Raw genomic sequence first — 27,657 nt, forward strand, 5'->3', positions numbered from 1 at the left:
AATCAAGTTGAAAGAGCATGTCATGCAAACGTTGATGCCACAGCTGTGGCATTTCTGTCATGCATAGAATTCCTTCTCTGTGCCAAACTACTACGGTACTCATCTTCAGTCTGATTGGTTGCAGTTATGAAATATAACATGCCATGTAAGCAAACGCAAAGCGACTTTCAGTCACGCGTGCATACAACCACAGGCATACAAGGCATACAACCACAGGCATACAAGGCATACAACCACAGGCATACAAGGCATACAACCACAGGCATACAAGGCATACAACCACAGGCATACAAGGCATACAACCACAGGCATACAACCACAGGCATACAAGGCATACGCCCACAGGCATACGCCCACAGGCATACGACCACAGGCATACGACCACAGGCATACGACCACAGGCATACGACCACAGGCATACGCCCACAGGCATACAACCACAGGTATACGAAAACACTTTGGCCATATTCTGCCGCGGGCCTCCTGTTCACAATGTCTGGACAGAAGAATCAAAAACACCTTCAGTGCTCAACCAAAATCCATGTACGTTTATTCTTAACATGTGGAACATAGAATAAAGATTTTATACTGAATAAACAATGTAAAGTTGATCAAATGAAAGGGGGAGAATTACCCTATATGTAGAGTAAAAAACAACAACACTTAACTGTCAATCAGGCATGTTATACAACATTGTTATTCTGGAATACAGTTCTGCCCATCATGGTCTGCTAGCTGTCTGTACAATCTAAATAAGCTTCTCTTTTCAGAACCAAAACTAGAGCGGTCTCATCCCTATATGTCCTTAGACCTGTCCCAGTCAGAATAGAATTAGAATTTTTTTTAAATACATAAAATGACTAACCTCATTTGAAGTGAGTAACTAAATATCCAGTATTCAAATACTGTAGTAGTAATAATAATTCTAAAGGTCATTATAATTATCAACTACCATCACTTATCTATACCACATCTCTTGGCGAAGATACCAAATAGGGCTGTCAATGTACATCTTCTATATACAAATGGGCTTATAGATAGAAAAGGAGATAAGGACTGATGGAAGTACTGTGTTGCTATGGTTACCAGTAAGTCAGTTGAACAGGGTGTCTTGTTTCGTCCCTGTTATACTGGTATGGTAATAATATTATGATGCAATACTTGTGGTCAGTTGCCTGTGGTCGAAAGTCATTCACATTTGTTAACCCCCCCCCTCCAACAAGCCTACTAAATCCTATTGCACAATAGGGCACCCCCCCCAGAACAGGATATATGATGTACTGTTATATATTCAGAGTAAAGTCAGTGGTTTTTTTCTTTACCTTAATACACGATAAAGAGGTCTATCTACAACATGATTCACAATTTAAATAAGTCTGCTTCCCCCTGCAAAAAAACACCAACAAAAAGATCCCATACAGACAAACAGCCACATACTAATAAAATGTAAGCATGAGACCCCCGTTACCTTCCATTGGGTGCCAACTTTGGTTAAAACAAAAACAAAGCGACAAATAAAAATACTTTCTTTTTTTTTTTTTTTTTAAATACCAAGTATTAAATATTTTATTAAAATTATTAAAACATTCCAAATAAAGGTTGTGATTTAGGCAGAGGAGCTATATATATATTTATTTGTAAAAAGAAGAAAGAAGTGTCTTATTTAAATAAAAATATAATACCACCCACACCGATGTGTTTGTGTTCACTGTAGCCTGGTAGTCATACCAACCCCCCCCTCTGTTTCTTTGCCTGTGGCTGTCACGAAGAGCGTCCAATCTTAAACAGTACTTCACACATGATGGCCGCCACGGCTGAGCTCAGCACAGAGGACAGGGAGATATCCAGTAGCCTGCTCTCGTAGAGAACCAACTCTGTCCGGTGCTCCTTGGCCATGGCCAGCAGAGCCTTGGCGGCCCTGCACATCATGTTAACGCTGGGGGGTTGGGGGTGTGCTGCTGGGTGTAACAGGCTGTGGGGTCCCTGCTGGTGCTGGCACATGGCCACGCAGTCCTCCAGGAAGCCGATGAGTATCCCCACGCTGCCCTTCTGCAGTGCGATGGCGCGCGCCGCGGTCGGGTCCCCCTGCGCCAGGTTAGAGAGCACAGCCACTGCCATCTCCCGGCACACCTGGGACTTCCGCTCACCCACGTGGTGCACCAGGGTGGCGTAGAGCTTCTCCTGGCGGCTGAAAGGCGGCGTGGCCAGCAGGAGGTCCACGTTGTTGTCCTGGATGCTCAGCTTGCACAGGCACTCCAGCACCAGTCTCTGGGGGGTGAGGGAGGAGGAGCAGCTCGCCGTGGTGAAGGGGTCCTGGGCCTCGGCAGAGGGACACACCATCCAGTGGAGCAGCCCGTCCAGGATGGGCAGACAGATGCTCTCTGGGTAGAGGGACAGGTCTAGTTGACCTGAGATGTTAGCCAGGGTGACCAAAGTGTTCTCCCTGAGGGCTGACAAACAGTCCCACCACCACTGGTCTTTACTGCAGGCCCGGCCCTGCTCCTCCTCTCTCTGGTAGCTGGGAGGCATCCTCCTCCTCTGGGGGTGCAGGTGGTGCAGCAGGACCAGCCGCCCCAGGATCAGCACCAGGCCAGGGTGGCAGGACATGTCGTTGTCATTCCCCGGGATGAAGGAGAGGCCGCGGACAATGTTGGAGATGCAAACGCAGCGGCGGGCCACGGCGTCCTGCCAGGGTTCGGCCGTGGAGAGGGGTGCCTCGTCCCAGCAGCGAGGCTCGTCCTCCAGCAGGGTGAAGATAGGGCTCTGGGTCTGCTTCCCGGGAAGACCGTTCCTCTCTGACTGAGAGCCTGGCCAGGCACTCAGCATATCGTCCATAGTGGCTGTCTCAGTCATGCTCTTCTCTACAACAGCCTTCCTCTCCTCTGTCGTTTCTGTCTTATCCTCCCTCTCTTTCCTCTCTGTAGGCTTACTGTTGGTCTCCTCGCCACGTATCTCAAAGTGTGTCTGGATGTGGGCAGTGGAGTCCCCTCCTCCAGCCTTCCAGTGCAGCAGGCCAGAGGTGAACCCCCTGGACAGACTGAGCTCCTGGTCATCCTCCACCTGGTCCTCCTCCACCTTCACAGGCAGCTTGTCGTACTTACTGGCCTGTTTGGGCCTGGGCTCTGGGGGCTGGGACTGCTCGGTGGCGGCCCCCTCCTTTTCCTCCCCCTCTACCTTCTCTTTCAAAGTCACCTCCACAGGCTCTTCCTTCTCCTCTGGGACCGCCTCCTCTGTGTTGCTGTTGGCTGTGGTCTTCTCTGGCCCGCTGTCCCTCTGCTCTTTGTCTAACTGGCTGTCAAGCTCTGCAACGGTAAGCCCCTCTTCCTGGTCTGTGATTGGTCCGAGCAGCATCTTCTGGCCCTCGGTGCCCACCTCGTACTCATCCAGGATCCCAAAGATGGAGATCAGACTCCGGCGGAAGTACTCCACTATCAGCTCCAGGAAGCCAGGCAGCTGGGGAAACATAGCATATCAGAGGTTAGGTGGCTCTCTGAAATGATTGTGTGAAAGACTATTAGAGAACGGTTTGGTTAGGGGTATTTGTCCTTGAATCCAGTCATGGTCCAATAACCACACCACTGAGAATGAAGCCATGCATTTGACATGGTTTAGTATGGTATACTATAGATATTGGAAGTTTATATCATTCTCATGGATACTGGATATCATTGGACATTGTATGGATATGGTTTGTGTAGCACCATCACCTGTGACAGGGTGAAGGAGGACACAGTGGTGTCGTCATACAGCAGGATGTTGATGGTGTCCAGCGCCCATGTGCTCTCAGCCAGCAGACCTGACTTCAGAGACATCATCACACGCCACGCCTCTGGGGTTCCTGAGGGTAAGAGGTTACAGTTCCAAGGTCGGAGGAGAGAAGAGGGTCGCATCAAAATGGCACCCTATTCCCTATCCCGTGCACAACTTTTGACCAGGGCCCATACATTTTTAAATGTCACCCTTATTTAACTAGGCAAGTCAGTCAAAAACTAATTCTTATATACAATGGCGGCCATTTCAGATGCATCCATTATGAATTACCTGGCTAATGCTCTATAACAGTTTCCCAACCCTGGTCTTCCAGTACCCCCAACAATACACATTTTTACTGTAAACCTGGACCAGCACACCTGATTCAACGTGTTAACTAATCATCAAGCCCTCGAGTTGAATGACGTGTTTGTCAAGGGCTACAATAAACCTGTGTACTGTTGGGGACACTGGAGGACCAGGGTTGGGATAGACGGCTCTATAATAACAGGCTAATTCTCATACCGGTCTCCTTGGAAGTAAGTCTGCGTCGGACCTTGAGTTTGGGCAGGGTGGCCTCCACAGACCCCATGGGGAAGCTGATATCTCTGTGGAGAGGTAGAATGCCCTGCCCTGACATCCCCCCACTGTGTGAGCCTGGCATGGACCCAGGCATCCCTGCCTTCTTCAGAGAGGCCATGTAGTGGCCCCCGTTGTTGGGGGAAAGGGGTCCGGGTCCCCCCATGGGCCGGGCGAAGGGGCTGGGGGCTCTAGCGATGTGGTTGGCCATGGCAGGGTTAGACTGGTAGGAGGAGGGGGGCTGTCGGGAAGCCATGGGGGGCATGGAGGAGGAAGAGGGGCATGGGTATGGGGACTGGCGTTGGCCCGGGTGTCCGGACGTCCATTGGCCGTCCTGGAGGGCCCTTCCCTCTGGGTCATCCCCCGGACCCCGGCCCATAACAGGGTAAGGTGGCCCCTGGCCCTGTCGGCCAGGGTAGGGCCCGGGGTAGCCCATGTCTGTCCTGGGGTGCCACATGTTGGCCTGGGGGCCCTCTGGAGAGGCTCCGGAGGGGAAGGGAGGACCTCCGCTCATCATGCCATGTTGTTGGGGCCCCTGGATGGCTCCCATGCGGTCTCGGCTGTAGGGGTAAGGGTACTGGCCCTGCATGGGCCTGTGCTCCGGCCCCATGTAGCCCCCTCCATACTGGCGGTGCATGTCTGGCTGCTGCCCTCCGTACTGCTGCATGTCGTAGGCTTCACCCTCATGGCGCTTAGCAGGGGGACCGTACATCCCCTCTTGTCCCACCGGCCTCTTATAGCCCTGAGAGGGAACACAGAACTTTATACGTTAGATACTGCAGTTACAATGATGACCTTTTATTGATGTCTCTCGCGCTCTCTCTCCAACTCTCGCGCTCTCTCTCCAACTCTCGCGCTCTCTCTCCAACTCTCGCGCTCTCTCTCCAACTCTCGCGCTCTCTCTCCAACTCTCGCGCTCTCTTTCCAACTCTCGCGCTCTCTCTCCAACTCTCGCGCTCTCTCTCCAACTCTCGCGCTCTCTCTCCAACTAGCAACAAGCCATGGTGTTGGAGTTGGACAAGGTGGAGTAGAAGCCAATGATGATTACTTACTGGTAGACCGCTATCGCAAACCCAGTTTAGACTTTACTTTGCATTGAAATGGCCAAGTTAGCCTGTTTTCCATCTGTTCAAGTTTCAGTAGATGAAGCACAGTGCCCTCTAGGGGCAGGAGGCTTGAGGCTGGGTCTGACCTGTTGTGGGTACATCCCAGACTGGTGAGAGCCATAGGGCATGGGGCCGTGAGGGTACTGCTGCCCATAACTTTCATGTCCATGTGGCCTACAAAGAAAGAGTTACACCCTCAGTCAGAACACAAATAAACTATGCATATATAGGTAGCTTTATAAATAATAAGCTCATTTAATGAGTCACTACATGTAAAGCCAACGGTTTTTATGCATCATTCACAGAGCATGACACGTCTTACCGCTGATGGGGATATCGGTTGGCAGAGTACATGCTTGGGTCACCGCTGGAAGGTACCATGTTGTTCTGGCCCCCAGGGGGAGGCACACCCCCCTCCGAACCCATCACATGGTCTGGTCTGGTGGGTAGGACGACAATTATGAGCAGCTCATTCGTGGCATTAATATTACTGTCTGATGAAAGTCTCAGATTGAAACATCAAATGTTTTTGACTTGGGATTTACAATGAATCAAAAATATTTTTTATAAGAGTGCCCTGCCTCAATAATGAAATGATGGATCAGAAGGTAGCACCTCTATTCCAGTTGTTTAAGCATGAAACACCTCTTTTCCCCACACCTAATTTCCCCAATCACTGCCTTGGAGAATTGGGATATTTTTTTGACCAGAGGAAAGAGCGCCTCCTACTGTCTCCCATCCATGGGACCAACCAGGACCAAACCTGCTTAGCTTCCGAGGCAAGCCAGCAGTGGGATGCAGAGTGGTATGCTGCTGGCACTCAGTAAATGTATCTACTATAGAATGTTAATTATTAAAATGCCCACCTCCTGTCGTAGCCAGGCCCGTAGGGGTACTGTGACCGCGGGCCAGGGCCCATACCCATCCCTGGCATGGCTACTGAGTGAGGACCACGGGGGTACATGTCCTGCATGGCACCGCTGGGCATCTGACCTGGTCTATAGGGCTCACTGCCCCCTGGCCCTGTGGAGAGAGAATAGATATTGTATATACAGTGGAGTCGGAAAGTATTCAGACCCCTTCACTTTTACCACATTTTGTTACGTTACAGCCTCATTTTAAAATGGATTAAATAAATGTTTTTACTCAATCTACACACAATATCCCATAATGACGAAGCGAAAACAGGTTTTTAGAAATGTTTGCAAATGTATAAAAAAAACGAAATACCTTATTTACATAAGTATTCAGACTAGAGGTCGACCGATTATGATTTTTCAATGCCGATACCGATTATTGCAGGACCAAAAAAGCCGATACCGATTAATCGGACATTTTTAAAAAATGTATTTGTAATAATGACAATTACAACAATACTGAATGAACACTTATTTTAACTTAATATAATACATCAATTTAGCCTCAAATAATGAAACGTGTTCAATTTGGTTTAAATAATGCAAAAACAAAGTGTTGGAGAAGAAAGTAAAAGTGCAATATGTGCTAAGTAAGAAAGCTAACGTTTAATTAAGTTCCTTGCAACATGAGTCTTCAATATTCCCAGGTAAGAAGTTTTAGGCTGTAGTTATAGGAATTATAGGACTATTTCCCTCTATACCATTTGTATTTCATTAACCTTTAACTATTGGATGTTCTTATAGGCACTTTAGTATTGCCAGTAACTGTATAGCTTCAGTCCCTCTCCTCGCTCCTCCCTGGGCTCGAACCAGGAACAATGACAACTGCCACCATCGAAGCAGCGTTACCCATGCAGAGCAAGGGGAACAACCACTCCAAGGCTCAGAGCGAGTGACGTTTGAAACGCTATTAGCGCGTGCTAACTAGCCAGCCATTTCACTTCGGTTATACCAGCCTCATCTCGGGAGTTGATAGGCTTGAAGTCATAAACAGCGCAATGCTTGACGCACAACGAAGAGCTGCTGGAAAAACGCCCGAAAGTGCTGTTTGAATGAATGTTTAAGCGCCTGCTTCTGCCTACCACCGCTCAGTCAGAGACTTGTATGCTTGTACGCTCAGTCAGATTATATGCAATGCAGGACACGCTAGATAATATCTAGTAATATCATCAACCATGTGTAGTTAACTAGTGATTATGATTGATTGATTTTTATAAGATAAGTTTAACTAGCTAGCAACTTAACTTGGCTTACTGCATTCGTGTAACAGGCAGTCAGTCTCCTTGTGGAGTGCAACGAGAGAGAGGCAGGTCGTTATTGCGTTGGACTAGTTAACGGTAATGTTGCAAGATTGGATCCCCCGAGCTGACAAGGTGAAAATCTGTAGTTCTGCCCCTGAACGAGGCAGTTAACCCACCGTTCCTTGGCCGTCATTGAAAATAAGAATGTGTTCTTAACGGACTTGCCTCGATTAAATAAAGATTAAATAAAGGTGTAAAAAAAACCGTCAAAATCGGTGTCCAAAATGACCGGTTTCCGATTGTTATGAAAACTTGAAATCGGTCGACCTCTAATTCAGACCCTTTGCTATGAGACTCAAAATTGAGCTCAGGTGCATCCTGTTTCCATTGACCATCCTTGAGATGTTTCTACAACTTGATTGGAGTCCTCCTGTGGTAGATTAAGTTGATTGGACATGATTTGGAAAGGCACACACCTGTCTATATAAGCTCCCACAGTTGACAGTGCATGTCAATGCAAAAACCAAGCCATGAGGTCAAAGGAATTGTCCGTAGAGCTCAGACAAGATTGTGTCGAGGCACAGATCTGGGGAAGGGTACCAAAACATGTCTGAAGCATTGAAGGTCCCCAAGAACACAGTGGCCTCCATCATTCTTAAATGGAAGAAGTATTGAACTACCAAGACTCTTCCTAGAGCTGGTCGCCCGTCCAAACTGAGAAATCTGGGGAGAAGGTTATTGGTCAGGGAGGTGACGAAGAATCCGATGGTCACTCTGACAGAGCTCCAGAGTTCCTCTGTGGAGAGGAGAGAACCTTCCAGAAGGACAACCATCTCTGCAGTACTCAACTAATCAGGCCTTTATGGTAGAGTGGCCAGATGGAAGCCACTCCTCAGTAAAAGGCACATGACAGCCTGCTTGGAGTTTGGTAAAAGGCACCTAAAGGACTCTCAGACTATGAGAAACAAGATTCTCTCGTCTGATGAAACCAAGATTAAACTCTTTGGCCTGAATGCCAAGCGTCACATCTGGAGGAGACCAGGCATTGCTCATCACCTGGCCAAGACCATCCCTACGATGAAACATGGTGGTGGCAGCATCACGCTGTGGGCAAGTTTGTCAGTGGCAGGGACTGGGAGACTATTCAGGATCGAGGGAATGATGAACAGAGCAAAGTACAGAGAGATTGTTGATGAAAATCTACTCCAGAGCGCTCAGGATCTCAGACTCAGTTTCACTTTCAAACAGGACAACGACCTTAAGCACGCAGCAAAAACACAGGAGTGGTCTCTGAATGTCCTTGAGTTGCCCAGCCCAGACTTGAACCCGATCAAACATCTCTGGAGAGACCTGAAAATAGCTGTGCAGCGACGCTCCCCATCCAACCTGACAGAGCTTGAGAGGATCTGCAGAGAAGAATAGGAGAAACTCCCCAAATACAGGTGTGCCAAGCTTGTAGCGTCAAACCCAAGAAAATGCAAGGCTGTAATCGCTGCCAAAGGTGCTTCAACAAAGTACTGAGTAAAGGGTCTGAATACTTATGTAATTTTTTTTTATTTTTATGAAAAAACGTTTTTGCTTTGTCATTATGGGCTATTGTGTGTAGATTGAGGGGAAAAAACTATTTAATCCATTTTAGAATAAGGCTCTAACGTAACAAATGTAGAAAAAGTGAAGGGGTCTGAATACTTTCCAATGCACTGTATGTTGATAAAGTGTAAATAATTTTGTCTATATTCTGTCTGTTTTTTCTCTGCTTCATGTTGTCAGCACCATTTCACCAGGACAAATTCCTGGTACGTGTAAATGTAATTGGCGAATACAGGCCATTCTGATTCCATCTGCATTCATGTTAGGCGTTATAAAAGGCAAGGATGTAGTACATGATTTTATCACTTGGGGGCAACATAGTCTAAGGAAACAATCACGACAGAGAGAGTCAGGTCTGATGGGCTAACCAAAAACAAGGACGAAAACTGATTTGAACCTACATGGAGAATTGAGGAAGTACCAGCTATATTCAGTTCAGACAACAGGTGTATTACTTCACTTTTACTAAAATCACATTGTTCATCTAGTATCAAAATCAAACTTTATTTGTCGCATTACAAAGAACAGCAGACGCTAAAGCAGGTGTAGTGAAATGCCTCCGTTTCTAGCTCCAGCAGTAAATGCCTCCGTTTCTAGCTCCAGCAGTAAATGCCTCCGTTTCTAGCTCCAGCAGTAAATGCCTCCGTTTCTAGCTCCAGCAGTAAATGCCTCCGTTTCTAGCTCCAGCAGTAAATGCCTCCGTTTCTAGCTCCAGCAGTAAATGCCTCCGTTTCTAGCTCCAGCAGTAAATGCCTCCGTTTCTAGCTCCAGCAGTAAATGCCTCCGTTTCTAGCTCCAGCAGTAAATGCCTCCGTTTCTAGCTCCAGCAGTAAATGCCTCCGTTTCTAGCTCCAGCAGTAAATGCCTCCGTTTCTAGCTCCAGCAGTAAATGCCTCCGTTTCTAGCTCCAGCAGTAAATGCCTCCGTTTCTAGCTCCAGCAGTAAATGCCTCCGTTTCTAGCTCCAGCAGTAAATGCCTCCGTTTCTAGCTCCCGCAGTAAATGCCTCCGTTTCTAGCTCCCGCAGTAAATGCCCCCGTTTCTAGCTCCAGCAGTAAATGCCCCCGTTTCTAGCTCCAGCAGTAAATGCCTCCGTTTCTAGCTCCAGCAGTAAATGCCTCCGTTTCTAGCTCCAGCAGTAAATGCCTCCGTTTCTAGCTCCAGCAGTAAATGCCTCCGTTTCTAGCTCCAGCAGTAAATGCCTCCGTTTCTAGCTCCAGCAGTAAATGTCTTAACAGTACAATACTAATACACAAATATCCCCCCAAAAAGAATGCAGACAAGCAATGTGGACAATACCAATAGGAGTGTACTGTGTTATGTGAATGCACTGTATGTCATGTGTTTAAGGAGGGTCTGGTCCACTCACCCTTCCGGGGCCCTTCATAGGGGTCCTTGTTGGCGTCATACTGCATCCTCATGGAGGGGTCTGCACTACCGCCAACCTGCTGGTAGGGGGCGCCAGAGGGCATGGGCCCTCGCTTGTGGAAGGCAGGGTCACTGACCTCTGAGAAGGGATCCTGGACACGGACACCAACACTGTTCCTGAGACATACAGGAGGGGTAAGGAGGACAAGAAAGGATGATACAAAGGGTTAAAGAGGGGTATCCGTGTGTGTATACAGTCAGATTTAGACACACACTGACAGACACATGTATACACCCCCACACTATCAGGCTATGAGTGGCCCCCAGCCCAGGACCTACCTGTTACCTGGCTGGGGGGTCGCGTGTGGTGTGGTGGCAGGAGTGGGAAGCTTCATGCCCTCTGACATCTCAGTCATGGAGCTGCTACCTGTAGACTGGGGGGTGTGAGGACCCTGCAGGGAGCCAGAGTTGGCTAAAGAGAAATTGGCAACGGTAGACAATTGTTAAAACGTCAAAAATATACATATACCAACATAAACATGTGCTATAGACAGACTGATAAACATGGGGGGACCCTACAGGGAGCATTAGTAAGCAGGAGAGACTAAGGGGAAGAGACCCACAGAGAGATGTATAAGTAATTAAGTTGTCTGGGCCACAACGGCCCATAAGTCAGGAGCCTATCTCCTGTTTATGTAGTGTGAGTGAGGCAGATGTATAATGCATGCATGTATGTATCTACAGTGGGGAGAACAAGTATTTGATATACTGCCGATTTTGCAGGTTTTCCTACTTACAAAGCATGTAGAGGTCTGTAATTTTTATCATAGGTACACTTCAACTGTGAGAGACTGAATCTAAAACAAAAATCCAGAAAATCACATTGTATGATTTAAGTCATTAATTTGCATTTTATTGCATCAGAAAAGCAGAACTTAATATTTGGTACAGAAACCTTTGTTTGCAATTACAGAGATCACACGTTTTTTGTAGTCCTTGACCAGGTTTGCACACACTGCAGCAGGGATTTTGGCCCACTCCTCCATACAGACCTTCTCCAGATCCTTCAGGTTTCGGGGCTGTCGCTGGGCAATACGGACTTTCAACTCCCTCCAAAGATTTTCTATTGGGTTCAGGTCTGGAGACTGGCTAGGCCACTCCAGGACCTTGAGATGCTTCTTACAGAGCCACTCCTTAGTTGCCCTGGCTGTGTGTTTCGGGTCATTGTCATGCTGGAAGACCCAGCCACGACCCATCTTCAATGCTCTTACTGAGGGAAGGAGTATGTTGGCCAAGATCTCGCGATACATGGCCCCATCCATCCTCCCCTCAATATGGTGCAGTCGTCCTGTCCCCTTTGCAGAAAAGCATCCCCAAAGAATGTTTCCACCTCCATGCTTCATGGTTGGGATGGTGTTCTTGGGGTTGTACTCATCCTTCTTCCTCCAAACACGGCGAGTGGAGTTTAGACCAAAAGCTCTATTTTTGTCTCATCAGACCACATGACATTCTCCCATTCCTCCTCTGGATCATCCAGATGGTCATTGGCATACTTCAGACGGGCCTGGACATGAGCTGGCTTGAGCAGGGGGACCTTGCGTGCGCTGCAGGATTTTAATCCATGACGGCGTAATGTGTTACTAATGGTTTTCTTTGAGACTGTGGTCCCAGCTCTCTTCAGGTCATTGACCAGGTCCTGCCGTGTAGTTCTGGGCTGATACCTCACCTTCCTCATGATCATTGATGCTCCACGAGGTGAGATCTTGCATGGAGCCCCAGACCGATGGTGATCGACCATCATCTTGAACTTCTTCCATTTTCTAATAATTGCACCAACAGTTGTTGCCTTCTCACCAAGCTGCTTGCCTATTGTCCTGTAGCCCATCCCAGCCTTGTGCAAGTCTACAATTGTATCCCTGATGTCCTTACACAGCTTTCAGGTCTTGCCATTGTGGAGAGGTTGGAGTCTGTTTGATTGAGAGTGTGGACAGGTGTCTTTTATACAGATAATGAGTTCAAACAGGTGCAGTTATTACAGGTAATGAGTGGAGAACAGGAGGGCTTTTTAAAGAAGAACTAACAGGTCTGTGAGAGCCGGAATTCTTACTGGTTGGTAGGTGATCAAATACTTATGTCATGCAATAAAATGCAAATGAATTACTTAAAAATCATACAATGTGATTTTCTGGATTTTTCAACAGTCTCTCACAGTTGAAGTGTACCTATGATAAAAATTACAGACCCCTACATGCTTTGTAAGTAGGAAAACCTGCAGTGTATCAAATACTTGTTCTCCCCACTGTTTATATGTAGAAATACAGCACCTTCAGAAAGTACTCACACCACTTAACTTTGTCCCACATTTTGTTGTGTTACAGCCTGAATTTTAAATGGATTCAATTTAGATTGTCACTGGCCTACACACAATACCCCAAAATGTCAAAATGAATTAAATGAAAAGCTGAAATGTCTTCAGTCACTAAGTATTCAACCTCTTTGTTATGGCTAGCCTAAAGTTCAGGAGTAAAAATATGCTTAATAAGTCATAGGTTGCATGGACTCACTGTGTGCAATAATATTATTTTACGTTTTTTTATTGACTACCTGATCTCTGTACCCCACACACAGAATTATGTGTAAGGTCCCTCAGTCGAGCAGTGAATTTCAAACACAGATTCAACTATAAAGATCATGCAGGTTTTCCAATGTCTCGCAAAGAAGGGCACCTATTGGTAGAGGGGTAGGTATTTAAACCCAGCAATAACAAAAAACATCCCCTTTTCAGGACCCTGTCTTTCAAAAGTTAATTCGTAAAATCCAAATAACTTCACAGATCTTAATTGTAAAGGGTTTAAACACCGTTTCCCATGCTTGTTCATGAACCATAAACAATTAACGAACATGCACCTGTGGAACGGTCGTTAAGACACTAACAGCTTACAGACGGTAGGCAATTAAGGTCACAGTTATGAAAACTTAGGACACTAAAGAGGCCTTTCTACTGACTGAAAAACACCAAAAGAAAGATGCCCAGGGTTCCTGCTCATCTGCGGGAGCGTGCCTTAGGCATGCTGCAAGGAGGCTTGAGGACTGCAGATGTGGCCAGAGCAATAAATTACAATGTCCGTACTGTGAGACGCCTAAGACAGCGCTACAGGAAGACAGGACGGACAGCTGATTGTCCTCGCAGTGGCAGACCACGTGTAACAACACCTGCACAGGATAGGTACATCCGCACATCACACCTGAGGGATAGGTACAAGATGGCAACAACAACTGTCTGAGTTACACCAGGAATGCACAATCCCTCCATTAGTGCTCAGACTGTACTCAATAGGCTGAGAGAAGCTGGACTGAGGGCTTGTAGGACTGTTGTAAGGCAGGTCCTCACCAGACATAACCGGCAACGTCGTCACCTATGGGCACAAATCCACCATCACTGGACCAGGCAGGACTGGCAGAAAGTTCTCTTCACTGACGAGTCTCGGTTTTGTCTCACCAGGGATCTTTGTCGGATTTACATTTATCGTCGAAGGAATGAGCGTTACACCGAGGCCTGTACTCTGGAGCGGGATCGATTTGGAGGTGGAGGGTCCGTCATGGTCTGGGGCGGTGTGTCACAGCATCATCGGACTGAGCTTGTTGTCATTGCAGGCAATCTCAACGCTGTGCGTTACAGGGAAGACATCCTCCTCCCTCATGTGGTAACCTTCCTGCAGGCTCATCCTGACCCTCCAGCATGATGACAATGCCACCAGCCATACTGCTCATTCTGTGCATGATTTCCTGCAAGACAGAAATGTCAGTGTTCTGCCATGGCCAGGGAAGAGCCCGGATCTCAATCCCATTGAGCACATCTGGGACCTGTTGGATCAGAGGGTGAAGGCTAGGGCCATTCCCCCCAGAAATGTCCAGGAACTTGCAGGTGCCTTGGTGGAAGAGTGGGGTAACATATCAAACCAAGAACTGGTGCAGTCCATGAGCAGATGCACTGCAGTACTTAATGCAGCTGGTGGCCACACCAGATATTGACTGTTACTTTTGAGTTTGACCCCCCCTGTGTTCAGGGACACATTACATGTCTGTGGAACTTGTTCAGTTTATGTTGTTTCAGTTGTTGAATCTTGTTATGTTCATACAAATATTTACACATGTTAAGTTTGCTGAAAATAAATGCAGATGACAGTGAGAGGACATTTCTTTTTTTGCTGAGTTTATAAAAATAAATAGAAAAGCAGACATTGAAGATGCCTTTGAGCATGAAGTTATTAATTACACTTTAGATGGTGTATCAATACACCCAGTCACTATAAAGATACAGGCGTCCTTCCTAACCCGCTTGCCGGAGAGGAAGGAAACCGCTTAGGGATTTTACCATGAGGCCAATGGTGACTTCAAAACAGTTAGTTTAATGGCTGGTATAGGAGAGAACTGAGGATGGGTGAACAACATTGTAGTTATTCCACAATACTAACCTAATTTACAGCATGGAAATGAAGCCTGTAAAGAATACAATTTTTCCGGAACACGCATCCTGTTTGCAATAATGCACAAAAGTAAAACGGCAAAATATAAATTCACTTTATATCCTGAATACAAAGCATTATGTTTGGGGGAAATCCAACAACACATCACTAAGTACCACTTCATATTTTCAAGAATGGTGGTGGCTGCAACAAGTTCTTTGGGGGATAAAAATAAACAGATAGAGCTAAGCACAGGCAACATCCTAGAGAAAAACTGGGTTCAGTCTGCTTTCAACAGACACGGAGACAAATCCACCTTTCAGCAGGTCAATAACCTAAAACACAAGGCCAAATACACACTGGAGTTGCTTACCAAGATGACATTCAAGGGTCCTGAGTTGCCTAGTTACAATTTTGACTTAAATCTACTTGAAAATCTATGGCAAGACCTGAAAATGGCTGTCTAGCAATGATCCACAACCAATTTGACAGAGCTTGAAGAATTTTTAAATGGGAAAATATTGTACTACCCCAGGTGCGCAAAGCTCTTGAAAACGTACCCAGAAAGACTCACATCGGTAATCACTGCCAAAGGTGATTCTAACATGTATTGACTTAAGGGGTTGAATACGTATCTAATCAATTTTATTTTCATAATTTATTTACACGTTAGAACTTTCCTTCCACTGAGAGTATTTTGTGTAGATCGTTGACAAAAAACGACAATGAAATATATTTCAATTCCACTTTGTAACACCAAAATGTGTAAAAAGCCAAGAGGTGTGAATACTTTCTGAAGGTACTGTATGCATGTATGTGTACACACACACACACACACACACAGTACAACACACACGCTCCTTCCATGAAAGACCGACCAGGTGAATTCAGGTGAAAGCTATGATCTCTTATTGATTTTACTTGCTTTTTGCAATGTAAAACACACACGTTTCCCATGCCAATAAATCCCTTAAATTATCACCTGTTGAATCCACTTCAAATCAGTGTAGATGAAAGGGAGGAGACAGTTTAAAGAATGATTTTTAAACTTGAGACAATTGAGGCATAGATTATGTGCACGCGCGCCATTCAGGAGGTGAATGGGCAAGGAAAAAAATATTGAAGTGCTTTGAACAGGGTATGGTATTAGGTGCAAGGCACATCGGTTTGAGTGCGTCAAGAATTGCAACTCTGCTGGGTTTTTCACTGTGTGTATCAAGAATGGTCCCCCACCAATGTTCCCTATAAGCTGCATGCAGCTCCCTCAAGATGCTGCGCAGAATAAATATCAATATCAATGTTAACACCATTAACATTTCCCTTTACTGTGGGAATTGTGATCGAATCAATGCAACATATCGAAACAAAACGAACTACAGAAGAGTAACTGTTGTTGTAGGCAGAATGCATCTGAGTAGGATTCTATTGTATTGACATGAACGACTCCGCCCGTACTATACACAGACCAGTGCGGCATAACCAATCAGAGCTGCACTATTTGCAAATAGACCATTGCCATAAATGGATATGTGCCATTCACTTTGAACTGGACTGTGTTTACAGCATGAGCGGATTTGAGTAGATTAGAGCTCGTTTTGAGATCAGAGCTGCATGTAGCCACTTGTGCACATTTGATCAAATCCTTTGCTAATTAGTGAGGTATTAGCCCAGTTATAGATCATTTCTAAATCAGCAATAGGGGAGTGATTGCTTCCAGCTAGAGCACAAAACATGTACATTTCTAGACATCTTTGGGGGGAAAAAGTCCGGTTAAGAGCTTTTTTTTGTCTTAATGTGGCAGTGTTGTATTTTGAGACAGGCTTGAATAAGCTAAGTAGTCAATAGGCAGAGGGTAACATCATTTGTCTGAATCTTATTAATATGGTATCGGAATAATAATAATACCATTTCATTTTGTAAAGTGGTTTCTTGTATCAGACAGCACATTGTAAGTCACCTTTTCCTACATTGAACACCACACATTGGCTGCTACTGTAGGCTGAATGTTATGTAATGCATTTTGTCCATTGTTTTTGATGGTAGGCCTACATGATCAAATAGCCACAGTAGCCTACTTAACCACGGTCTGAAAATAACTTAAAGCGGGTACAGCATCAGTGGTCACAGTAAACGCTCACTCAGCAGACCTGAAATGGAGTCAACATTGGCCAACATTCCTGTTGAACACTTAAGACACCTTGTAGAGTTCATGCCTGGACAAATTGAGGCTGTCTGAGGGAAAAGGGGGCGCAAGTAAATATTAGGAAGGTGTTCCTAATGTTTTGTACACGCAGTGTAATTAATATACACACACACACCAAAATATAGATGCAACATGAAACAATTTCAACAATTTGACTGAATTACAGTTAATATAAAGGAAATCAGTCAGTTGAAATAAATTCATTAGACCCTCATCTGTGGATTTCCATCCGCTGGGGAGCCATGCTCAGCCAATCAGAATGAGTTTTTCAATCTTGGGAGCCAGGACCAACCGCTCACCCACACGACACCATACACGTGGTCTGCAGTTGAGAGGCCTGTTGGATGTAATTCTCTAAGACCACTTTGGAGGTGACTTATGGTACACCAATTGCACACTACTTCAAAACTTGAGACATCTGTGGCTTTGTGTTGTGTGATAAAACTACACATTTTAGAGCGGCCTTTAATTGTCCCCAGCACAAGGTGCACCTGTGTAATGATCACGCTGTTTAATCAGCTTCTTGATATGCCACACCTGTCAGGTGGATGGATTATCTTGGCAAAGGAGAATTATTCACTAACAGGGATGAATATAAATTTGTTCCCAACATTTGAGACAACGAAGACTTTTGTGCGTATGGAACATTTCTGGGATCTTTTATTTCAGATCGTTGTGTTTTATATTTTTGTTCAGTATTGTTAGCAATTGTGCTAACACTAGTTAGCAAATGCCTTCAAACTGCACATAAAATATGGTATCCATCTGACTAGGGAAGTAGATACCGGGTTTCATTGCCAAAATCCTGTAGTATCAGTTTAATGAGGAAGTCCTCCAATCCTGCATCACATGGTACTCTGTGTATACAGCTGTGGGACCTACCTGACTGTATAGCTGCCATTCAACTGGGCTTGAATGCAACAAGTCATAATAACTTTGACAACATGCAGGATACATGTACAGTACTGGAATGGTGGAACAATGTAACTATCTGATGCAGGCTAGATTACTCATAGCAAAACCAGACAGGATTAAAGGCTGCTTAGTCTAGTAATAATGTTTGAGTCCAAAATGGTACCCTATTCCCTTTATAGTGCACTACTTTTGACCACATAACTATGGGCCCAGGTTAAAAGTAGTGCACTACAAAGGGAATAAGGTGCCATCTGGGATGCAACCAATGAATTACAGCATTTTACATTTCCCATTCGTTCTTACATCAAAACCACTCGGTTCTTCTCATTAACGATACAAGAACAAAATTAAAGAAACCTCAAACCTGACATCTATAAAATAAAAAGTGAAACAATTCAAGACATTAAAAAGCCTGTCTTGTAATAATCCCCACTGAATGAGAGAGAGAGCCAGAGACAGAAAGAGAGCGGGTGAGAGAATGGGCCAGGCTGGCAGTAATATGCATGTGTTGGTAAATGAGAGAGATTCTCTGGTGCCTGATCCGCTGCCAGCCAAGACGCCACGTGTTTCAACTCCAAAAGTAAACAATGAAGAGTTTCAGCCACAGGAGCCGTCTCGCTCTCTAGCTCTCTCTCCTTCTCTGAGCATGTGAACTTACGTGACCCTACCATACTCACACACAGAGACAGCGAAAGTGAGAAAGAAAACTGCTGCCCCACTGGTCTGTGGGAAACTAGGTCAGACTTAGGTCATGGTTGTTTATATATCAGACAGCCACTCCACACTCCTCCCCTATTCAGCTTCTCTAGGGGGAATCCCTTCCCCCGCAGCTTGATAGACTGTGGGAGAGAGAGGGCTAACTCGCACTCTGTATCTCTCCCTCACGTTCCCTCTTCCCTGCTCCCTCTCTCTCTGACATCAGCCATTTCGCCTGGGGGGGGGGGGGGGGGGGGGGAGGGAATCTCTCTCTGTGTGACAATCACCTGTCAGACAGAAATAGGCCAATGTGCAAGGAGGGAGCAGCCAGCCCAGGGAGAATGGAGATGGATAGATGAAAAGCTGGATGACTGAATGGGTCTGCCTGTGGATATATGGACATGATCCTGGTCATGCCTGTTTATAATGGCTTTGTGTGGGTGTACATGTGTCAACCCCAGCAGGTAGCTTATACCTCTAGTCGACACACAAGTGATCCCAACCCTGCATAGCGTGCAGCTCAGCTAGGAAAGCTACAGTCTCCAGTGTTTTACTCACCCGGTGAGGGTGGCTGGATCTTAGTCTGTTTCTTGGTTTCCCCCGGGATCTCCAGCGGCGGCTCCTCTCCCCGCTCCACCCTGCACTCATAGGCAAACAGGTACTGGATGTACTGCTTCTTCAGAGAGCTGGCAGAGCTGCTGGATGTGCCCACGTTGAGATGGGTGGACAGCTCCCTCCACTTCTTGCTCTTGTTCACCTGCAGGGGGAGGGGGGCATATGGCCGACAGGAGACTCCTGAGCAACCAGGGCTGAGTATGAAACCGTATATGATGGGGTAGAACTGGGACGGGATAGCCAGCAAGGGCCATAATGTAGTTAATTTAATAGCACACTGGGATTGGGTCAGGGAGCAGACCAGGGTCTAGATTTTGCCTTTGTCAATTTTTAATGTCATTTTGACATCCAGGATAGGCCTGGTGGTCAGGCAGCTTCCTCCAGGTCCCCTTTCATATTTCTATTGACAGGGAAGTATTAAGGTAGATAGGGAGACAGATGCGTGACCAGGGCTGTAGACCAAGTGGCAGAGACGGTATATGTGTTGCGAACACAGGAGTCACACAGGTCTCACAGACTCACCATGGCCAGGCCCCCTCTCTCAAACACACAGGTCTCACAGACTCACCATGGCCAGGCACCCTCTCAAACACACGGGTCTCACAGACTCACCATGGCCAGGCACCCTCTCTCTCTCTCAAACACACAGGTCTCACAGACTCACCAGGGCCAGGCCCCCTCTCTCAAACACACAGGTCTCACAGACTCACCATGGCCAGGCCCCCTCTCTCAAACACACAGGTCTCACAGACTCACCATGGCCAGGCACCCTCTCTCTCTCTCAAACACACAGGTCTCACAGACTCACCAGGGCCAGGCCCCCTCTCTCAAACACACAGGTCTCACAGACTCACCATGGCCAGGCACCCTCTCTCTCAAACACACGGGTCTCACAGACTCACCATGGCCAGTCCTCCTATTTCTCGAACACACAGGTAGAGGCGGCACAGATCCAGGGGCTTCCTGCCCACGGCTGGCAACATAGGTACAGGCGTGCCCCTCTCCTCCATGAAGGCCAGGTAACGGTCCACCCACACCTGCCTCTCGGGCTCTACGCCCATCTCGTACAGGATGCAAATCTTCTCATTGGTCATGGTGGCCGGGCTGGTCTTCTAAAGGTGCGGGGCATAGAGTAGAGGGGGAAGGGTCAGTCAGGGCTACTACTGTTGTCATTGCTTATGGAGCACGGTCACGAGGGTCATGTAGACAGAAACATGTTCAACATCCAACTGTATATTATTATATGACTTGTCGCATTCAAGCCCAGTTGAATGGCAGCTATACAGTCAGGTAGGTCCCACAGCTGTATACACAGAGTACCATGTGATGCAGGATTGAAGGACTTTCTCATTAAACTGATAATACAGGATTTTTGCATTGAAACCCGGTATCTACTTCCCTAGTCAGATGAACTCATGGATACCATCTTTTATGTGCAGTTTGAAGGAATTTGCTAACACTGAACAAAAACATCAAAACGCAACGTGTAAAGTGTTGGTCCCAGGTTTCATGAGCTGAAATAAAAGATCCCAGAGATGTTCCATACGCACAAAATGCCTATCTCAGATGTTGTGAACAAATTTGTTTACATCCCTGTTAGTGAATATTTCTCTTTTGCCAAGATAATCCATCCACTTGACAGGTGTGGCATATCAAGAAGCTGATTAAACAGCATAATCATTACACAGGTGCACCTTGTGATGGGGACAATAAAAGGCCACTCTAAAATATGCAGTTTTGTCACAACACAATGCCACAAGATGTCTCAAGCTGAGGGAGCATGCAATTGGCATGCTGACTGCATGAATGTCCACCAGAACTGTTGCCAAAGAATGTAACGTTAATTTCTCTACAATAAGCTGCCTCCAACGTCGTTTTAGAGAATTTAGCATACGTCCAACTGCAGACCACGGGTATGGCGTCGAAAGGGCGAGCGGTTTGCTGATGTCAACGTTGTGAACAGAGTGCCCCATGGTCAGTGGGGTTATGGTATGGTGTTTGCTGATGTCAACGTTGTGAACAGAGTGCCCCATGGTCAGTGGGGTTATGGTATGGTGTTTGCTGATGTCAACGTTGTGAACAGAGTGCCCCATGGTCAGTGGGGTTATGGTATGGGCCGACCACGGACAACGAATACAATTGCATTTTATCGATGGCATTTTAAAAACACAAATGCCATGGAGGCCCATTTTCTTTTTTTGTGGTATTTGTGACCAACAGATGTATTCCCAAACATGTGCAATCCATAGATAAGGGGCTAATTAATTCATTTCAATTGACTGATTTCCTCATATGAACTGAAACGCAGTAAAATCTTAGAAATGATTGCATCTTGCATTTATATTTTTGTTCAGTATAGTGTTAGTGCAATAACATTGGTTCGCGAAACTACCTCTAACTTCCTTCATATTGGACACAGTGACATAAAATGGTATCTATGAGTTCATCTGACTCAGGGGAAGTAGATGAAGGGCTTCATTGCCAAAATCCTGAAGTACCCCTTTAACATACTCAGTCATCAATAACAACCAATACAAACAGAGAAGCATTTGAGCCATTGTGGTGCAGCAGGACTGCCAGGTTACCGGCACCGTATGGAGAGAGTGGAAGAGTGGAAAGAGTGTAAGAATGGAAAATTATTGGTCCAATTGTATACATGCCTTAAATGAGAACGTCTCGGTCACAAACATCACCACAATCATATTTCAGACATCAAAAACAAAGACACTAGAATATAAAAACGACAAGCTGTAAAAAACTAAGCAAAAAATTAAATATATAACCAATTCAACAAACAAATAATAAATGGAACAGAAGTGAAAGCGAGTTGTTGCGGCCCTTATAGGGCTGGTGGGCGTGATGTCCTCCACCCCATGACAAGAGGACAGACTAGCAGGGCAGGGGGACAGGGGGCTGGGACATACAGGGCAGATACAGCTCCTCTCAGTGTGACGAGGAATAGATGGGTGTACACACTCATACACGCATCAACACACAACAGGGCCACGTGATGAGAGATGGCAGGAGTTTGAGAGATTGCAGTCTGACTTTATCCTTTTCCCTCGCTCTCTCCAAAACATAGTCACACACCCATGCAGAAAGCACACAAACAGCAAAACCTGTCCTCAAAGACATCCTGGGAGAGTAAGAACTCTGCTGTCTGCAGCCAATGGCCCACTCTCAGTCACACACTTGGTACAGCTCTGTTCAGCGCTCACCTGGAGGCTTTAAGGCAAAGCACACAGTGGAAACTACATGGTGAGAGGAGCCATACAGACAGATTGAGCAACGGCATTCTAGGGCAGTCTGCCAAACAGGTGCATGGGAGGAGCTTCAGCAGCAAAGGCCACAGCCATTATTACTAGTCCTCAAGTTGTCATGAGTGGAAACATGAATCCACGCTAGCTACTGCTGTTGCCATGACAGCAGAAATGCACAAAGCAGTCAAATGTATGAGGAGTGATCATTAAGTAGACACAGAGCAGATATAATAGTGGTTCCTCTCAGATCAGTTGGGCTGACAGTCTTCAGTTTGTGATCAAGAGGATGTTCTCACAGCCGGTAATGAGGTGAAGAGACAAATGAACGCAGAGGGAGAAAAGCTGTTCACTTTCACACAACTCTCAGTCTGGAACCAACCACACAGAGGCGTGCAGAACCAGACCAAGCGAGGGGGAACTTGAAACACGAGGGAGGGAGGGAAAACAAGGGGAAAATAGAAAAAACCCAAACTCTGACAAGAGAAATAGGAGCTCATGAGAGAGCACAGTGAACAGTAACAAGTTCTTTGCAGTCGAATGGAGACGGTTATTTTAGCGTGTCTGTCTGTGTCTATCACACATCCAAATCAGTCAAGAGACAGGCAGACAGAGACATGAGTGGGGTAATAATGATCAACAACTTGCTGAAAAGATAGGTCTTTTTACCATAAAATAGCACTGCTATAAAGAGGCATTTATTTTGGAACCGTCTCCCAGTAGTAACAGTAGGTAAATAGAGAGATAGAGAAAGCGACGTCTTCTTTTAGAAAATCCTCACAATGATGCCAAACACAGGATGTTTTTCTCAATTCTCTGCATTCCTTTTTGTCTGCTGCCTCATTAGATGCTGTGTTTGCTGAGCTTTGCCACATTCAGGTTCCTCTTCCATACACACGTGTTATTAGGACATGCTTTGAGAGGTACTGACGAGGGGCCTGTTAGAACTGTAACTCCTACCTTGGGTTTAGGTGGGGGCTCGGCAGCAGGACCAGGAGTATTGCTCTCCCTGTACTGCTCTGGAGGTCTCGGTTTGGGGTCAGTGGGACACACCATCCCCTCTCCTCCCATAAGCATGGGCCCTGTGGAGGAAGGGTGGAAAAAGTTCAGCCTCTTGTTCACTGTTATACTGGGGCTTGTGACTGTCTGGTATACATGGACAGTGTGCGGAGTAGGTAGATACCGGAGGGTGCGTTGTAGGGAGGTTGGGGCCCCTGTGGGGTCATCCTCCCAGAGGTGTTGGCCCCTGGCTGCTGGCTGTAGGGGCCAGCAGGGCTGGAGGCCATCCCTCTGGGGCTCATGCCTGGATGGTGAGGCATGGGGGTCATTCCCTGCCTGAAAACCAAAGAGATTGGGTTAGTCATTTACCATCACCGTAATACACAATGCTATTACCAAAGGCTTTATATTCACACAGTACATTTAACTATTAGTGGAGGCTGGTGAGGGGAGGACAGACTCATGTAAATGGCTGGAATGCAATTGAACCTCAAACAAAGGGAAACCATATTGACCTGACGGACAGATGGAGGTGTAGATAGATTTTAGTTGTGAGTGAGACAATATGAATAATGCATGTTGGTCATCAAAAGCATCAGCAGCTTTTCTCAACTCCAAAACACACAACACAAGGACAGAGAAGAAACGTTGAAGAGGTTTTAAACCCTGTGGGAAATAATACCCACATCAAAAGGCTGGGGAGCCGAGTGAAAAGTAATACCATTTATTTCCTGCTCTTTTCCAACCCCCAGACAGACTTCCTGGGCGCTGAACAGCACACTGAGGGTGCGTCCTAATAATATCCCCTTCCTTCCAAAGTATGCACTTGTTCACTTCCCTTCACTTCACTTCACTTCACTTATTTGGTGGTGGAGAAAGAAATCAAGCCCTGACATTTAGGCTGCTCTATTTAACCTGGTAATGGACCCAGTGAGGAGAAAGACGAGGTGAAGACTCAGTGGTTTGGTGATTTGGCTACTAGGCTATTTGCCCCACAGGCTGCCAGCCAGCCACACTTGATTCCTCCCTCTTAATTTCCCCTCTAAGGGAAATGTAGTGAGGACATGTCCCTCACCTCTAATGGAGTTACATTCCCAACCAGTTAACCATTGTGTGTGTCCCAAACAGCACCCTATTCCCTATATTTAGCACTACTTTTGACCAGGGACCATAGGGCATTGGTAAGAAGTAGTGCAGTAAGTAGGGAATAGGTGGGCATAGTGGGACGCAACCATCGTCTTCTCCCAGCCCCAAACTAAAGTCAGTGTCATCTATCCAGGGGGAACAATGTATTGGTCATTGAGAGGCTTTCAAACCACCGATCGGACATATTGCCAGTCGCCAGTAAGAGCAATCTTCCATAGGAATTCATGGAATTTCAATTAAACCTTAAGGACAAAATTACATGCATTTAATTATTTGTTTGTTGTAGTGGGGACAGTGACATTAGTAATGTCTATAAATGATACTTTAAGTAAAATATTTGTATATATTTTTTGTTTATATATAAAAAAATAAAAAAAGTATGCAATATGTCCAATATAATAATTGTATGTAGACGTTAATAAAAGCATTTCTATAGGTTCTAAAATATTTGTTACAATGGAGGAGAGCCAAGATGGAGGCACAGTGGCTTCAACACCATGGCCCCTCAGTCATCTAGTGCCTTTGGAAATGATTCAGACCCCTTGACTTTTTCCACATTGTTACGGCCTTATTCTAAAATTGATTAAATAAAACAATTTCCTCAGCAATCTACACAATATACCCCATAATGACAAAGCAAAGAGAGGGTTTTTGAAAGTTTTGCAAATATATAAAAACAGAAATACCTTATTTCCATAAGTATTCAGACCCTTTGCTATGAGACTAAAAAAAAAATGAGCTCAGCTGCATCTTATTTCCATTGATCATCCTTGAGATGTTTCTACAACTTGATTGGAGACCACCTGTGGTAAATTAAATTGACTGGACATGTTTGGAAAGGCACTCACCTGTCTATGTAAGGCCCCACAGTTGACAGTGAAAGTCAGAGCAAAAACCAAGCCATGAGGTTGAAGGAATTGTCTGTAGAGTTCCGAGACAGGATTGTGTCGAGACACAGATCTGTGGCCAGACGAAAGCGCCTCCTCCGTAATAGGAACATGAAGTTTGCTTGAAGTTTGCCAAAAGGCACCTAAAGACTCTCAGACCATGAGAAACGAGATTCTCTGGTCCGATGAAACCAAGATTGAACTGTTTGGTCTGAATGCCAAGAGTCACGTCTGGAGGAAACCTGGCACCATCCCTACGGTGAAGCATGGTGGTGGCAGCATTATGCTGTGGGGATGTTCAGCGGCAGGGACTGGGAGACTAGTCAGGATCGAGGCAAAGATCAACGGAGCAAAGTACAGAGATTAAAACCTGCTCCAGAGCGCTCAGGGCCTCAGACTGGGGCAAAGGTTCACCTTCCAACAGTACAACGACCCTAAGCACACAGCCAAGACAACGCAGAAGTGCCTTCAGAATAAGACTCTGCATGTCCTTGAGTGGCCAGCCTGGGCCCGGACTTGAACATCTCTGGAGAAACCAGAAAATAGCTGTGCAGCAACGCTCCCCATCCAACCTGACAGAGCTTGAGAGGATCTGCAGAGAAGAATGGGAGAAACTCTTTAAAACACAGGTGTGTCAAGCTTGTAGCGTCATACCCAAGAAGACTCGAGGCTGTAATCGCTGCCAAAGGCTCAATTGTGGTTTTTGGCCACTGGCCAACACACACACACAAATACCCCATGATGTCAAAGTGGAATTATGTTAAGAGTTATTGACTAATTTATTAAAAATGAAAAGCTGAAATGTCTTAAGTCACTAAGTATTCAACCCCTTTGTTATGGGTAGCCTAAATAAGTTCAGTAGTAAAAACATACTTAACTTCTCTTGGGTAGGGGGAATTTTGGATGAAAAGCGTGCCCAAATTAAACTGCCTGCTACTCAGCCATAAAAGCTAGAATATGCATATAATTAGTAGATTTGGATAGAAAACACTGAAGTTTCTAAAACTATTTGAATGATGTCTGAGTATAACAGAACTCATATGGCAGGCAAAAACCCAGGGGAAAAATCCAATCAGGAAGTGGGAAATCTGAGGTTTGTAGTTTTTCAACTCTTGGCCGATCGAATACACAGTGTCTATGGGGTCATATTGCACTTCTAAGGCTTCCACTAGATGTCAACAGTTTGATGCTTCTACTGTGAAGGAGGGGGGAATGAGAGCTGAATGAGTCAGAGGTCTGCCAGAGAGACACGAACTGGCCAGGCTCATTCACGTGAGTTAGCTTGCGTTCCATTGCATTTCTACAAAGGAATTCTCCGGTTGGAACATTATTGAAGATTTATGTTAAAAACATCCTAAAGATTGATTCTATACATCGTTTGACATGTTTCTACGGACTGTAACGGAACTTTTTGACTTGTCGTCTGCTCCCAGTGATCGCGCGTCATGAATTTGAAATACTGGGCTAAACGCGCAAACAAAAAGGAGGTATTTGGACATAAATTATGGACTTTATCCAACAAAACAAACATTTATTGTGGAACTGGGAATTCTGGGAGTGCATTCAGATGAAGATCATCAAAGGTAAGTGAATATTTATAATGCCATTTCTGACTGCTGTTGACTCCAACATGGCGGATATCCGTTTGGCTTGATTTGTTGTCTGAGCACTGTACTCAAGATTATTGCATGGTTTGCTTTTTACGTAAAAGTTTTTTTGAAATCTGACACAGCAGTTGCATTAAGAAGAAGTGGATCTAAAATTCCATGGATAACAGTTGTATCTTTTAGCAATGTTTATTGTGAGTATTTCTGTAAATTAATGTGGCTCTCTAACAAAATCACCGGATGTTTTGGAACTACTGAACATAATGCGCCAATGTAAACTCTGATTTTTGGATATAAATATGAACTTTACCGAACA

The 27,657-nt window shown here is 45.7% G+C and overlaps 1 protein-coding gene across 5 annotated transcripts in view; it reads right to left on the minus strand.

Annotated features, from left to right (window-relative positions):
• Positions 1 to 520: 520 nt before the first annotated feature.
• LOC109900605 (AT-rich interactive domain-containing protein 1B) overlaps positions 521 to 27,657 on the minus strand; it is a 92,250-nt gene continuing 65,113 nt past the window's right edge. For 4 of the 5 annotated variants that reach the window (XM_031836991.1, XM_031836988.1, XM_031836989.1 and 1 more), the window contains 12 exons: positions 23,886 to 24,037; positions 23,663 to 23,784; positions 20,348 to 20,557; positions 19,389 to 19,587; positions 10,890 to 11,022; positions 10,552 to 10,727; positions 6,302 to 6,458; positions 5,758 to 5,874; positions 5,522 to 5,609; positions 4,276 to 5,071; positions 3,708 to 3,838; positions 529 to 3,453 (listed from right to left, as the gene is read on the minus strand). In XM_031836991.1, coding sequence (XP_031692851.1) covers positions 1,762 to 3,453; positions 3,708 to 3,838; positions 4,276 to 5,071; positions 5,522 to 5,609; positions 5,758 to 5,874; positions 6,302 to 6,458; positions 10,552 to 10,727; positions 10,890 to 11,022; positions 19,389 to 19,587; positions 20,348 to 20,557; positions 23,663 to 23,784; positions 23,886 to 24,037 — 3,973 coding nt within the window. In that variant the 3' untranslated portion in view covers positions 529 to 1,761. Of the gene's footprint in view, positions 3,454 to 3,707; positions 3,839 to 4,275; positions 5,072 to 5,521; positions 5,610 to 5,757; positions 5,875 to 6,301; positions 6,459 to 10,551; positions 10,728 to 10,889; positions 11,023 to 19,388; positions 19,588 to 20,347; positions 20,558 to 23,662; positions 23,785 to 23,885; positions 24,038 to 27,657 lie in introns of all 5 variants that reach the window. The other variant, XM_031836987.1, reaches the window with a different exon arrangement.

The sequence above is a fragment of the Oncorhynchus kisutch genome, linkage group LG12 (assembly GCF_002021735.2).
Source record: "Oncorhynchus kisutch isolate 150728-3 linkage group LG12, Okis_V2, whole genome shotgun sequence".
NCBI lineage: Eukaryota > Metazoa > Chordata > Actinopteri > Salmoniformes > Salmonidae > Oncorhynchus > Oncorhynchus kisutch.